This window comes from Diospyros lotus, chromosome 1 (assembly GCF_014633365.1).
Source record: "Diospyros lotus cultivar Yz01 chromosome 1, ASM1463336v1, whole genome shotgun sequence".
In the NCBI taxonomy this organism is placed as follows: Eukaryota; Viridiplantae; Streptophyta; class Magnoliopsida; order Ericales; family Ebenaceae; genus Diospyros; species Diospyros lotus.
Window position 1 is genome coordinate 34,489,356 of NC_068338.1, and position 13,731 is coordinate 34,503,086.

At 34.0% G+C, this 13,731-nt stretch overlaps 1 protein-coding gene across 1 annotated transcript; it reads left to right on the forward strand.

Annotated features, from left to right (window-relative positions):
* Positions 1–7,480: 7,480 nt before the first annotated feature.
* LOC127810545 (uncharacterized) lies at positions 7,481–9,009 on the forward strand. Its single transcript, XM_052350085.1, has 5 exons — positions 7,481–7,828; positions 7,951–8,069; positions 8,258–8,446; positions 8,539–8,590; positions 8,693–9,009. The coding sequence occupies exons 1-5, from the start codon at positions 7,559–7,561 to the stop codon at positions 8,807–8,809; spliced, it is 747 nt and encodes a 248-aa protein (XP_052206045.1). The 5' UTR covers positions 7,481–7,558; the 3' UTR covers positions 8,810–9,009.
* Positions 9,010–13,731: the final 4,722 nt, after the last annotated feature.

Consider the following 13,731-nt stretch of genomic DNA (forward strand, 5'->3'; position numbering starts at 1 on the left):
GGACGGGGGGGAATGATGAGTTGCATTAAATAGAAGAGCCCCGAAAGCGACCCAAATTTATTACTCCCGGTGGAATAATAATAATAATTATAAAAAAGAAATTAATAACAACAAGTGGAGATACGTGTGGACCAAACTTTTCACATTCTCGACCCTCCCGAGTCCCTCCCTCCCTTCCTCCTTCCTTCCCCTCCCCTAGCTCTAGCAACACCAACTCAATCCTTCAATTTACTTAAGATCACTGTTTTTTTTTTAACCTTTTATATTACACAAGACAAGATGGCTCTGGCTCTGGCTCTGCCTCTGCATTCACAAATGCCGGTAAGATTCATAGAAGTTTTTAATAAATCTGACGTGTCCGACATGGCTTTGACCAAACATAAGTTGGGGCAATGCGAGGGAGAGAGGGTGGTGGGAATTAGCGGCTGTTTGTCCCCCGCACATTGGAATTTGGAACGCACGCTCGATTCTCAAAGCAGCCTTCAACTTACAATTGTCAAAAAGACGGTTAACTGCTGCATAAAAAAAATGGGGGCAGCTAAGTCGGAGGTGTCGTATAAAAGACTAGGCGGATCTTTTCCACCTCCTCCTCTTCCTCACCTTTTTTTATTTTTTTATTTAATATTTATATGTTAATATTATATTTAAGTAATATATTTTTTTTTTTATGTTTCTTCCTCTGTAGTCTTTACTGCCTCACACGTGGGTCTACTACTGTCGGCGGTGCACTTCGATGTGTACTCCTTGCTTCCGGCATTCTCTTTGACTCTTCCTGTCATCGGCCAGTGTTTTCACCCCAGCTGTGATGGCTGACTGTCTTTTCTGAGAGATAAGAGATGAGTGGGAGATAGAGAGAGTCAAAAGGGCATCCCAAAAATCAAAACCCTTATTCGCTTCCTTGCACGCAATAGACAGAGTGGGTGAGATTTTTATTAATTAAAACAAACATAGCCATAGCCTTAGCCATAGGGTTTTTTGGGGTTAATTTCTTGTATTATTATTATTATTATTCTACTATTTTAAAGGGGATAATAATAATAATAATAATAATAACTAGTATACATGCGTATAAGTTACTGCCACCACGCACGTGCGGTAGTCTCTGTATGTAAAAGTCCCAAGTGGAAGTGGGGAAGACTTTCTTTTGAAATTGGTCAAAATCCGAGAGGCTTAAGGAATTACATAATCCAGGATTCAAGACTGATCAGGTCGTTCACACACAAACCTCAATTAATATTTGAATGAGGTGGTGGCCGGCCGGCCGGCCAAACTAATCAATTAACAACCACTGTATTCTATATCTGCATTTCCATGTCGGCAAAGGGACTAATCTTTCTTCCTATAAAAATCAATAGCTTTCCTCTCCTGCCACGTGGATCATCGGGAAGCGTCATCTAGTCTTCTTTGTCACAGCTTGCTCATTTGCTGTTTCTGCATTCTGCAACTTACCACCAGCCAATTAGGCTTCAGTATCGAAGCTGAAGTCGTTACCATGCATAACGTATATATAATATAAAGGAAAATATGCGATCTACACACACACACACACACACACATATATATATATATATACTTACGAAATATCTTTTTATATCACAATGAGGCCCTTTAATAATATCCAAAGACTGCACTAGCTAATTTAAGTTTGTGTCGTGCCACCGACTCCATTATGTAATTCCTGCCAAAAGTGCCCAGAGATGTTGTGATTATCGACATTCTATAAACACACAGACACAGATTAATACTTCCTTCCTTGGGAATGTATGTCTATGTCATGATCTTGAGAGTTTAAGCATGCATGGACATGGTTGGACTACTATATTGGTCAAAGATTCTTAATGGAAACAGTCTGGGGAAAGTATTTTAATCAGAGTTTTAATAAATTTTCAATACTCATATTCAAATGAATATTACAATTTTTAAAATTAATTAAATTCTTTTTTTATTATTTTTATTTAAGGGTAATGTAGTTTTTGTGTTTAATATCAAACCCAAATAACAAAAAAGTTGGATTTATGTTCATTTTCATTTAATAAACTTTAACTAGCTAGATATAATGATTGTATCTTATTAAGATGAATTTATTACAATTTATCCTTTACCTTTAGAAAAATCTGTCATTATTCTTGAATTATGTATTAGATCAATTCACCAAGTTTGCACAATAACCTATATATTAGATACAAACATAGAATAAATACATAAAAAATTATATATAAATTTATTTGTCAAAATTTAATTCCTACCAATGGAGAAGAAGGTTATTTATTATTTTAGTCTCACATCCGATAAATAATCTGATACCTAAGTGTATTAGTATTCTATACAATACAAAAGGTGTATTAATTATACAATACAAAATATATATATATATATTACACAACACTAAAATTAATATATACTCTTTATATTATACAAAACGCGCTAAATCTCATAAAAAGACAGTGGCAGCTTTGGGTACTGTTGCATTTTCCCTCGAACCCCAGCCCCCAGGACCCCCCTCTTTGAAGTACCTGAAAGTACTGTTCTTCTATAATCTATTGATACTAGCCATCATGTCCTCGATTAAATAAGGGCTTTTGTACCTTAATACTAGCAACTGTAGACAGTGCAGTCCGCACTAAAATGAATGATCCGAATTAATAAGATCAAACACTATCCAACAAGAACGCAGAGACAACGAGGACCTGCGCAAGAGCTTAGACGTAATCAGATTTAATTTGAGTATATCTGTTGAAGAAGTTAGAATTATTATAAAAGAATTGTAATTTTCAAACTTCGGAATTATAAGTTTCAAATTGGTCAGAATTATTATAAAAGGATTGAAATTTTTAAACCCGACGCGTTTAGTTATTTTATTTTCACAAGTACCCTTTTCATTCCTTTCTCTATCCGAAAATTAATGATAATTACCTTTTAAGATCAATTAAAGTTGCAAAACCAACCATCAATATATAATACTGAAGGCTTCGTTAATTATAGCGATCCTAGGAGTATAAATGGAAGGGCAGATTAGATTAGATTACATTGAAATCATGAGGATGTGAACTAAGCTTAGCAAACCATCTATTTGTAATAAATAGACAACTACCTCCAAAGTCACACACTCTCATTATTAGCATCTACTTGGGAGCTAAATATCGTGTGTTTTAAAGTAAAATTTAATATCTTTTCAAAACGTTAAGTTAAAATAAATAAATTATTAAAATTATTATGTTACTTACGTTAAATAATATAATATTTATCCGACACGAATAAAATTAAAGAGCGGGCGTGAGCTCCACTCCCCTCTCATTGTATGCTCGTATCAGACAAACTCAATAGAAGAATATTTTTGAATAAATTATATAATTTGTTTGCTTCCCTTAACTGTTCAATAATGCAAACTGTGATAATACAATAGCAGCCCCCTAATTAACCAATATAATGGCATGCAACTACTATTCTTAATCTCAGAGTATGTAAATAATTATATAAAAGATGGTGACTGATATTTGACCCCAAAAATACAAGCCGAAATGTTGCTTCTATGATCTTGAACTTTATGACAGACCCTATTTTTGAGTGCGCTTTTGTGCCCCATTTAACGTAGGGTAATTTTACCCCCTATTAGTTTAGGGGATCAAAAAATCACTTTGAGGGTCCCCCTCTCAACCCACCCCGACTCTCTCACTCTTCTCTTCCTGCTCCTCTCTCTCCCCTTTCCTTGCTCTCGCTGTCGACCCTTTCATTGTCGTCTCATTGCTGCCACTGCATTCTCGCCGCCTCGTTACCTCGTGTGTTGTTACTGCATCCTCACCGCCTCCAAGGCAATCGGCAAGGCGATGATGAGAGGGTTGCACAAAATCGCATCCCTTATTTTTGGGTGAGTATCAGTATGTTTATGGTTAGTAGGAGAATAACAAGCTAAAAAGTGGGCTAATTGTACTAGAGACATGGTAGCCGGGCATCCAGCCGCATCTGTACTGGGTGGAGCGGCTAGCTAGCTCTCTGGGCGACAAAGACAATTCGAGGAACATGCGACCGTATCTTAGTCAGAAAGATCATATTAGAGCACGCATGCATGAAAAATGAGGCTACTTTTTTATTTATATACATGCTGCATAGAATGGTACTGCAATTGCAGCCAAATATTACTTATTAATTCATTGGAAAGTGGAGCACCTACTAAGCTGAAACCACGAGGAAAGGAGGCGTGCATGGAGCTTATGCTAGCCTGTCACCCAAAAGATGGAAACCCAACATTTTTTTTTTTCTTTCTGAAAACTAAAGATCGATGGGTACTGCTGCTTCTGTCTTAATTTGCTTTACAGTACAAAGCCCAGCTCCCCCACAATCACAATTTTATGATCGATGAGTACTTGCCCTTTCCTAGTGGCCGCGCTTCAATTTGTTCGAATTTTCTTGAATTGGTTGGTTGAGGAGGTCAAGTGGCGTGGATCCTGACAACTAGCGGTTGAATATTTTCTGCTGTTCAAATTAAGATTGGATTTTGATTAATAACTGTATTGTTGTTGTCTGGTGGTCCTGGTATTTCTCGTCTTTGAAGTTTGAAGAGCAATGAGTTGAGAGCAAATTTTTAACTTCTGAAAAACTACTAAGGCTAATGATGTTTTTGCCCCTTTGCTGCTTGTTATTCAGCCACAATATCAGAGCAGAAGGTTCATCTCATACAATGACACTAAGAAGTAGGGTGCATATGTTTCAGATCCTATTTCTTACAAGCAAGAAGGCATATTTCGAGCCATATATACTTCTGTAAATTGTTTATGTAAACGTGATTATAATTTTCAAGTATCAGCTGTGAATATATGTCTACTGATATATGATTCATCTCTTCGAGGACACCTAGACATTACCAATTCATATTTCTTGTGAGTCGTTCATATACCTAATCTAAAATGGTGTTACTTTTGAAAGTTTTTAATTAATGGACCAGTGAGTTTTATCTACGTGGTTTTATAAATAATGCTACTACTTAAAATATATTTTCCCTGTGTTCAACTTTGCATGACACATATCCCACATCTTGACCTAAGTGTTCTTAACGGATACTTTGTAAAATTTAGAAGAGAGCATGTTGTTGGCTGCCATTACAAAGTTGCAACAACCATAAGCTCCATTTACGTATGGAAGAGAGCATGTTGATCTTGAAGACGCTATTATCATCCATCCATCAACCATAAGCTTCATTTATTCCCAAGTTTGAGTACATATATTTGTATGATGGTACGTATATACTGACTTTTTCTCTCTGTGAGTACTCATGCGTTGGTGCTTCTTGATTGTGCTTTTGTTATGTTGGAGAGAAGTTTCTTATATCAAAATTACCTCAACAATGCTCTGTCCATTCAGCTTAAATTGGCTAGATTCAACTTCATTGCCGGCCTTTATCTCAGGGGTGCAAGTATAGGTAATTAAGTCACCAAGCGGCCTCATTCATATGTCTAGCATTTTCCAATGCAATAACAGAGATTTTATGAGATGATTATAATATAAAATCTAGCCACAATCTGTTGTAGACTAGTGTAAGTACACTCCATCTCAACTCACCACATGGTGTTCCCCTCTTACACTACAACAAAAAGGATGGGCCAGGGGTTTCTCCTAGCAGCATTTGCTTCAAACAGTTTGTACTTGGGAGAGGTAGAGCGAGATATCTATCTCTTCGAACTAGATCGATCAGCGACGGCTACTTCAGAATTATTATCAACTGTAATAATGGACCTATGACACAAGTTCATCACTTCAATAATGGAATGTCAAAAAACTGTAAAGAGGTGACATGATAACTCATCTACCTATACCCTATGATTTGGCCAATTCGCTAGAGAGGATTTGGCAGCCTATATAGGAAAGGTATTCCCGCCAAAAGGATAGTCTCTCCTGTGATTGTGATCTCTCGTGTATTGCATCTTCTATGTCTTTCTCTACTCTACTCTACTCTATCCTTTGGTCTCCCCCTCTACCTTTTTTTTCTTTTGTTGGCTTTCTGTAATCTGTATATCCTACAACAACCCTCGTGGAAGATTTTTTGTTGACAACCAGCAATGCTTTATGGTCTGGAAGCTGGTGCAACTAACAAACAATACATTAACAAGGTAAATATATATATATATGAAATGAGCATGTTAACTTAGATGTGCGGAAAAACTAGGAAATACATGATTAGATTTAAACACAATATTCTTGAATGACAAGGATACCATCTATTGAAGATAAAAATTAAACCAATAGAAAACTGATTGAGGTGATTTGGGCATTAGCTAGTTACAAAGACCAATAAATGTCTCTATCGGGAGAAAGGGCACTATTTGCAGTGATTCCAATGCCAAGGAAAAAAGGAGAGCGAAATAATGTTGTAGAGACAATAAAATGGCATATAATGTTCTAAATATAAGCAGAACCCTTGATAAAGTAGAATACAGAGAAAAAAGATTATGGTATTGGTCATACAGGTGACCTTTTTGTGCAGTGTTGGTGGCTTATTTTTATTTATGTTAATGATTTATTTATTTATTTTAGCACTTTCATGTACTAGACAAGGTTTGATTCAAACGATGTGGCCAAAATATCCTTACCTTCAGGTAAATCACATAGAAAATGGCGCATATACCTCTTGAATAATCCAGAATTCCAGATTATAGATCTCCACATCTCCTTCTAGCTAGGCTGGAGATGCCAATTACATTGGGAAACACATAAACGTAATTCTGCCTATGCTACACAGCTTTCCTGGTTGTCATTAGTCTTCCCATCCCATGTATTTCTGTGCTTTTCAATAATCTCCCTATGTGAAAAAGATTACTAGCCCGTCCGCACCCTAAAACTCCTATATAGAATTTAGAGAAACTCTGACAAGCATCAAAAGAGATGTTAAGGTTCACGTTCAAGGAGCTATACTGACTAAAAGGCATCACACTAACTAATAGTGATAATATACGCAAATTTTGACCCTTTTTTTCCCTTAATTGATAGCTGCAATTAATTAATTGATGAATGTGGATTTTTTTTATTCTCTCCACGTGATTTGAATTTGTTGGCCTGGTCATTATATCTGATATATTCTGAATTTTTTTGGTTACTTTTATATTCACATAAAATTTTGTTTTCTATTATTTCTCATTTTTTTACCTTATTATCTTAACTTGTTATCAATATTCTCAATATTTGGCCTTATATCTTAGTTTGCTACTTTTAAATGTTTGTGAAAGAATAATGGATAGCAGAAAAGAAACATTGACTAAAGAAAGCTCCCAAACAAAGCACGTAATTTCTTTCTTTTTTTTAAATATATCTATGGTCAAGATTCAGTTTGAATGGGAGTTCCATCATAGGATGAAAAAATGTTATTCAAGCTGATTTGGGGACAGTTCGGATTATATCTGTATCTAATTATTCTTTCTCAGCTCTTGTTGGTAGACGTGGAATAACTGCAGCCTCTCGTTGTCATATGTGATATAATTAACATGTGGTCCTGATCCTTGAGTAATCATCTGAACCAGGCAGGCAGGAGTTGAAGGTTGCTCAGTACTGATCAGTAGAACCAGGAGGAGAAATGCAAACACTTGCCGCTTCAGGGTTCTCTCTATTTGGTCAGAATCAGAAACCCTTTCGCTACCAAAATCCAAAACGCGCCGCATCTGAACTTACAACATGCTGCTGTCTGCAAAAGCAAAACAGAACAGCTTGGCCATTGATCTCCCTCTCCCTTTTCGGATCAGGTTTCTTTTTGGGTCCTCTGATTGATGGAATTCATTCTAGGGTGAATCTTGTGGTATACGAACGTGCTGCGATCGATATTGGTCCACTCCACACCAACATATGGGTAACGCAAATCTTCACAACCTGTTATTCTATAACCCCTCTTGAATGTGTACAGCTGGTTTCTGTAGTTCGGTTCTAGTGATATTACCTCTTATCTGCCTGATGGCTTTTACATTTTTCCAGGTTCCTCCTTTGCTTGGGCTCTTCTATTGCACCGTGGGGTTGTTACAGCTCTTATTGGATGAAAAGCTTCCCTCCAGCACGACGGAGGGGAGCTTGGAGAAAACTGTGGCTTCACTGATGTAAGTATCAACGCGCTGAAACGATCTCATCTTCTATGTATATATATAGATCGAGAACAAACTGAATTTAGCGATGCCCCATAACCAATTCCCAATTTCCACACTCCAACGAGTGGATTAGCAGAAAGAAAATCACGAGCACCACCTGTAGAGACTGATCAGATCTGCACGTACTTGTTCTAATTCAGAGCACTGGTATTATTCATCGAAGTGAGTGCCGAATTGTACAGAGCAGGAGTGGAAGCCAACGTGGAGGCCTACATATTATTTGCAGGAGCTGAGTTTATCTGGCTTCTCCTGGATAAGACCCGGCTGGGATTCGCCACAGCTTCCATAGTCGGCCTCCTCTGCCCGCTGGCTGAGATTCCTATAATGAAGTCAGTCCCATCTTCTTCATGTGCATGAACTCTTGCTTTTATACAATAGTGCAATCTTATGGATGGATGATGCGATGCTCATCTTCATTCAGGTTGTTCCACCTATGGTACTATCCCCAGGCAAACATTGAGCTCTTCGGCCAGGTAAAGGGTATTTATTTTTTATCAAGACTAGTAAAGTTCCAAGTTTTTTTATCCTAATTTAATTCCCATGTATGTATGTATGTATGTATGCATGCATTTCAGGGGTTAGTAACTTGGACAGTCACTTGTTATTTCGCCTACACGCCATTTTTGATTAATCTATCCCGCTGGTTGAAGACGTCCATTTCCAAGTATCAAGATGATGGCTCTGCCTCGTAGATTACTATTCTTCTTTGGGTTTCCACTCCAATCACATCCTATGTTTCCCCTTTTAAAAAGCGAGAGTGGAGTGGAGAGTAATAAACTTTTTGTTATTTTTTTCATTCTTCTTCTGTTTAATTTTGATATATGTATTGTTTCGTTTTTTACTCTATTTATTATCTCCAAATATAAGAGCCTTAGGGGTCGTAATTTGTCAATTTCGTATTTCAACTCTTGATTTATATAGTTCATCCCCCCTTTTATTTAAGACTTGCAAACCTATTAAATGTTCGCGAAAATCATGATGTAATTCTGCAATTTTGATTTAATACCATCTGCTGATTTGATAATAAATTTGGAGGGTTAAGGAGAAGATCATAAGATTTGGGTTTGGGCTTCGTATATTTGCAGCTGTAGGTGGCGAATCGCCAGTGTGCCGAAGCCACGAATTTGGTGTTGTCCGTAGTGCGGGGTTTTTTTGGAAATTGAAGAAGGATTTGGGTGTTGACTCGGTCAAAATCGATTTGCTGTTGACTCCTCACCTGATTCGGTCAAAATCGATCAGTGTGCGGGACTTCTCTTTCTTCAACACTTATGAACAATTTTGTGAAATTTCTTTTTAATTTTAAACTTTTGTGTTTGAAATTTATTTTTGATGATCTAAATTTTAAAAATCAAATTTTATATAATTTAATATAACTATTATGTTCAACAATGAGCCCGAGTACAAAACACTACATCACATTCGGTGAGCCAATCGAGAGACCAAGTGAAATAGGTTGAATGACTAAGGCAAAGAGCTGGCCAAGTGAGGATCTCTTGGCAGTCAAGTGGTTGGGAGATCATGTTGCCAAACGAACAGGGTCATGTGAGACACCATATTGTTGATTTGATCGAAAGACATGCGTGAGATCATGCAGTCAGTGGCACGAAAGACGTGCGGGATCGTACAATCAAGTAAGATAAGTGATTATGCGAGAGACTATATAAGTTGATAGTTCAATGATGATGTTCAAGTGAACACCAAGGTATGGTTGAGTGATCCCTTGAAAGCCTTCTCAAGACGTTATTGAGAGACATTTTCATAATATTTTACAAATCACTTACATGAAAGTACATGAGACTCTCATGGGCCATTCAAACTTAAAAGCCTCTTTCAAAGCCATGTGAAAGATCTTTTTGGGAAATTACGGACCCTAAGAAATGTGATATCCAAACATGAAACACATGATAAATTTATCAAATTTACCTCTAAGATGTCCGTCAATAAATTCGAATAAGTACTCGAGATGTTTGTTGAAAGATGATATCATTCAATTACTCTATTCTCTATAAATAAGAAAGCCTTTTTTCTTGTTCAAATATATTCAAAATTTTAGTACTATTGCAATTCTAGTTACTCCCTACTTTCTATGTACTCGTTCCAATATTGATTTAAGTATTGGAGGATTCACACAAGACACTCACACATGCCCTTAATTGATTTATTCCTTTCAAGTCACCCGAAGATAAATCATTTATATTCAAGTCAATCGCAAATAGGTCACTCACTATCTAATTGAAACTCTCTCATAGTATAAATTTATTGTTATATTTTAATAACAATAATAATTAAAACAAATTTCACAAAAAATAAAATATAATATATTTTAAAATTCAAATATTACTTTTTAAATACATCCTAACATGAAAATTTTACCAACAAATAGAAGTATTTGAATACTAAAAATAAAATATATTAAATACATTTTAATAATAAATATAAATATTTATTATCAATTAATAAGAATGTTTGATAACTAAAAATATTACGTGGTCAAATACTTTTTCTAAAAATAATGTGCATTTAATGAGTATTGATTAATATTATGTTTGTAATTTAAGTTGAAAGTACTCAATTATATCAATTACCTAACAAAATTAATGGATAAATATATTAAAAGTGCATATTAAAAAAGAATAAGAGAGAGATTATATCAACATAATTTTCATATATAGCGGATTGTCAATCATGTGATATTTAGTATCTATATCTTATTGGGTGAAGGCATAAATACATTATTGTATTTTAGTAAAAACACTCTACATTTTCAAAACCTCTAATTAAATACCTCTATTTAAAAAAAAATAATACTATTAAATTTTTTTTGATTGGTATATTAAATTAAATGTATCCATGTACATTACCAAAAAAAAAACCTATGACACCCTAAACTTTTTTTAAAAAAAAATTAACAAGTGAAACTATTAAACACTTTTTAAGCAAGTTTATGTCACATGACATTTTTTGTAAAGTATAAAAGTGAATTTAATTTAATATAAATTAAAAAAGAATTTAATAATTCTATTTTTTTGAAATAGAGGTATCCAATGAGACGTTTTAAAAATTTGGGATCAAGACTTTTTTGCTAAAATACAAAGGTATATTTATGTTTTCATCATATCTTATTGATAGATTGTATTTTGCTTCTCACAATGGAAAAGATTTATAGAAATCTCCAAGCAATGTTGCACGGAAACAAAAATAGAAAATGTTTTCAATATGAAATGAAAATAAAGAAATGATATTTTTTAAAAAAGTTAAGAAATGAAAATGCAAAATAAAGTATAAATTAAAAAAACATAAGAGTTTTTTATAAATATAATTTTTTTAATATAAAAAATAGTTCAAACATAATACAAATAAACATAGACAAAAAAATATAAATTGTATATTGAATGTGTGGAAAATTTGAGATTTTGATAGCCATTTGATTGTCTCCAATGAAGTGATCTGGTGAAGGTGAAGAAATTGAGATTTTGATGCCTCAAGGCATATGTTAAGTGACGGATAAGTGATATGTTAGAATTAATATTAATAGGTCATGAGTTTAATACTTAATCTAGACAAAGACTAAAGACCGGCCTGCCTGTAATTCATCTCTTATGCCAAAATTGATGGCATAAGTGGCAGGGGGTCACGTAAGGTCGATATTCTCAAAAAAATTAGAGGTAGTAGCTGTAAGACGGAGAAGATGACTTGCATTTAGGGTGTGTTTGTTTGGCATGAAAAATATAGAAAACAAAAAAGTTTTTAGTTAAATTTTAATTTTAAGTATTTGATTGATAATTTTTTTATCAAATTTGTTTTCCACAAGTATAAAAGTGTCATATTTTTTACAAAAATAAAGAAAATCAATTTTTAAGAGAGACTGAATTTTATTTTCTAAAAAAGTTAAAATATTTTTTTTATTTTGTACAATCAAATACACCTTTGGTAAAACTTTCAATTTATAATGGATTTATTGGTCACAATAAGGGCTCATTATTATTGGAGTGAGAGAAAGAGATTGTGGAAACCCTAGCGATTGTGGGTTTTACTAAACCCAACAATAAAGGAAAGAATGGGTGGGGGGTGGTGGTTTACTCATTAATGACTATATTTATGTAATTTAATAAGGTTTACTCTTTTATCTTTAAAATTTTTAGATACGGTGTAATAATAGAAAAAAATAATAAAATGAAGAATATTAAGAAAATAATAAAATAGGTAACAAAAAGGGAAGAGAGAGAAAAAGAAGAAGAAAAATAAAATAAGAGATAGACTAGGTCAACCCGATCCATCAGATCTAAACCAGCCAAATGGGTCGAAGTATAAAATGCAAGGAACACTCATCGTCTTTCCCCAAACCTTAGCGCCGCCTCCCTCATTCTCATTCTCTCTTTCTTTTCCTTCATTTATCCCCTTTCTACCTAATTGCCATAAACTTCTCGACAATCTAGTCATGGGATCATCGATCCAACACTAGATCTACAGGATAAGGGCCTGATCTTCATACTGGTGGTCTTAGAGTAGAGGTTTTGTGAGTCCCAATCGTCAACGAGAATATACTAGAGCCGTCTTATCCCAAGGTAAGCGATTTTATCTTTTTTTTGGTCTATTTCTAATTAACTATGCCAGAAATTCAAGACTAGATTTGTTAATACCTGACAATTGGATCGGTATTGCTAGAAGTTTAAGGCCAGATCTTGGTTTTATAGTGGCTCGTTAGAGTTGGAAGCAATTTCACCTCTAACATAATCGGTCATCGAAAATGCATTTTTGACAATTTTATGTAATTTGCTATTTTCGAAAAGGAAAACGATTCGAAAACGCCGAAACAATTTTTCCGATAAGTTTTTATGCATCAGAGTCTCCAAGTTAAGAGTTCTTAATTTAACAAAGTCAATAATGCATTTCAAAAATTTTAACAAATAATTTAATAAAATTTTTAAAATATTTTTATTTTTATTTTAATTATTTCATATTTTAGTTTGGAAAGCATTTTAATCTAATATTAATATAATTTTATTTTGTTTATTTTAACAAATGCGTTTCAATATTTAATTATTATTATTATTAATTAATTAATATATATTAAACCAACTAAGCAGTGCTACGTGGCTCCACCTTGTTATTATGTTTGTTAATCTAGTGAGATTAGTAATTAATATCTTAATTTTTAAAATATTTTTTTATAATTTTGCAATGCCAATATTCTATTAATGAATATAGTATTTATTAATTTTGCGGTTACTAATAATTGATTAATCTTAATTTCATAATATTACAGCATCAGCGAAATTTGTTTTTGACATTGTTTATATTTTAATATCATAATAATTTTTTTTGATAATTAATTTGAAAAATCATAATTTTACTATTTTTTCATAATTATTAACATATATAAACTAATATTGATTATTATGAATAAAAATCATATTTAATGATATTTTAGGAAATTGAGAAATGAATTTAGTTTAAGGAAATGTGAATTTTTGCATATATATATATTTGGAAGGTCGGGGTTAATATTGGAAATTAAAAAGTGGTGGCTCAGCGGCAGATGCACGCATGGTGGACGTGGAGGGAGGCAGGAGGAGAGGAGGCAGTGTCTTCCGGGTCGGCTCAATGTAACCGC

Excerpts from the sequence above, each read along its gene's own strand:
- LOC127810545 (XM_052350085.1), top strand. The coding sequence starts at position 7,559 with ATGCAAACACTTGCCGCTTCAGGGTTCTCTCTATTTGGTCAGAATCAG. Across the intron at positions 8,447-8,538 it reads GCTGAGATTCCTATAATGAA|GTTGTTCCACCTATGGTACT; the intron begins GTCAGTCCCATC and ends ATCTTCATTCAG. Across the intron at positions 8,591-8,692 it reads ACATTGAGCTCTTCGGCCAG|GGGTTAGTAACTTGGACAGT; the intron begins GTAAAGGGTATT and ends CATGCATTTCAG.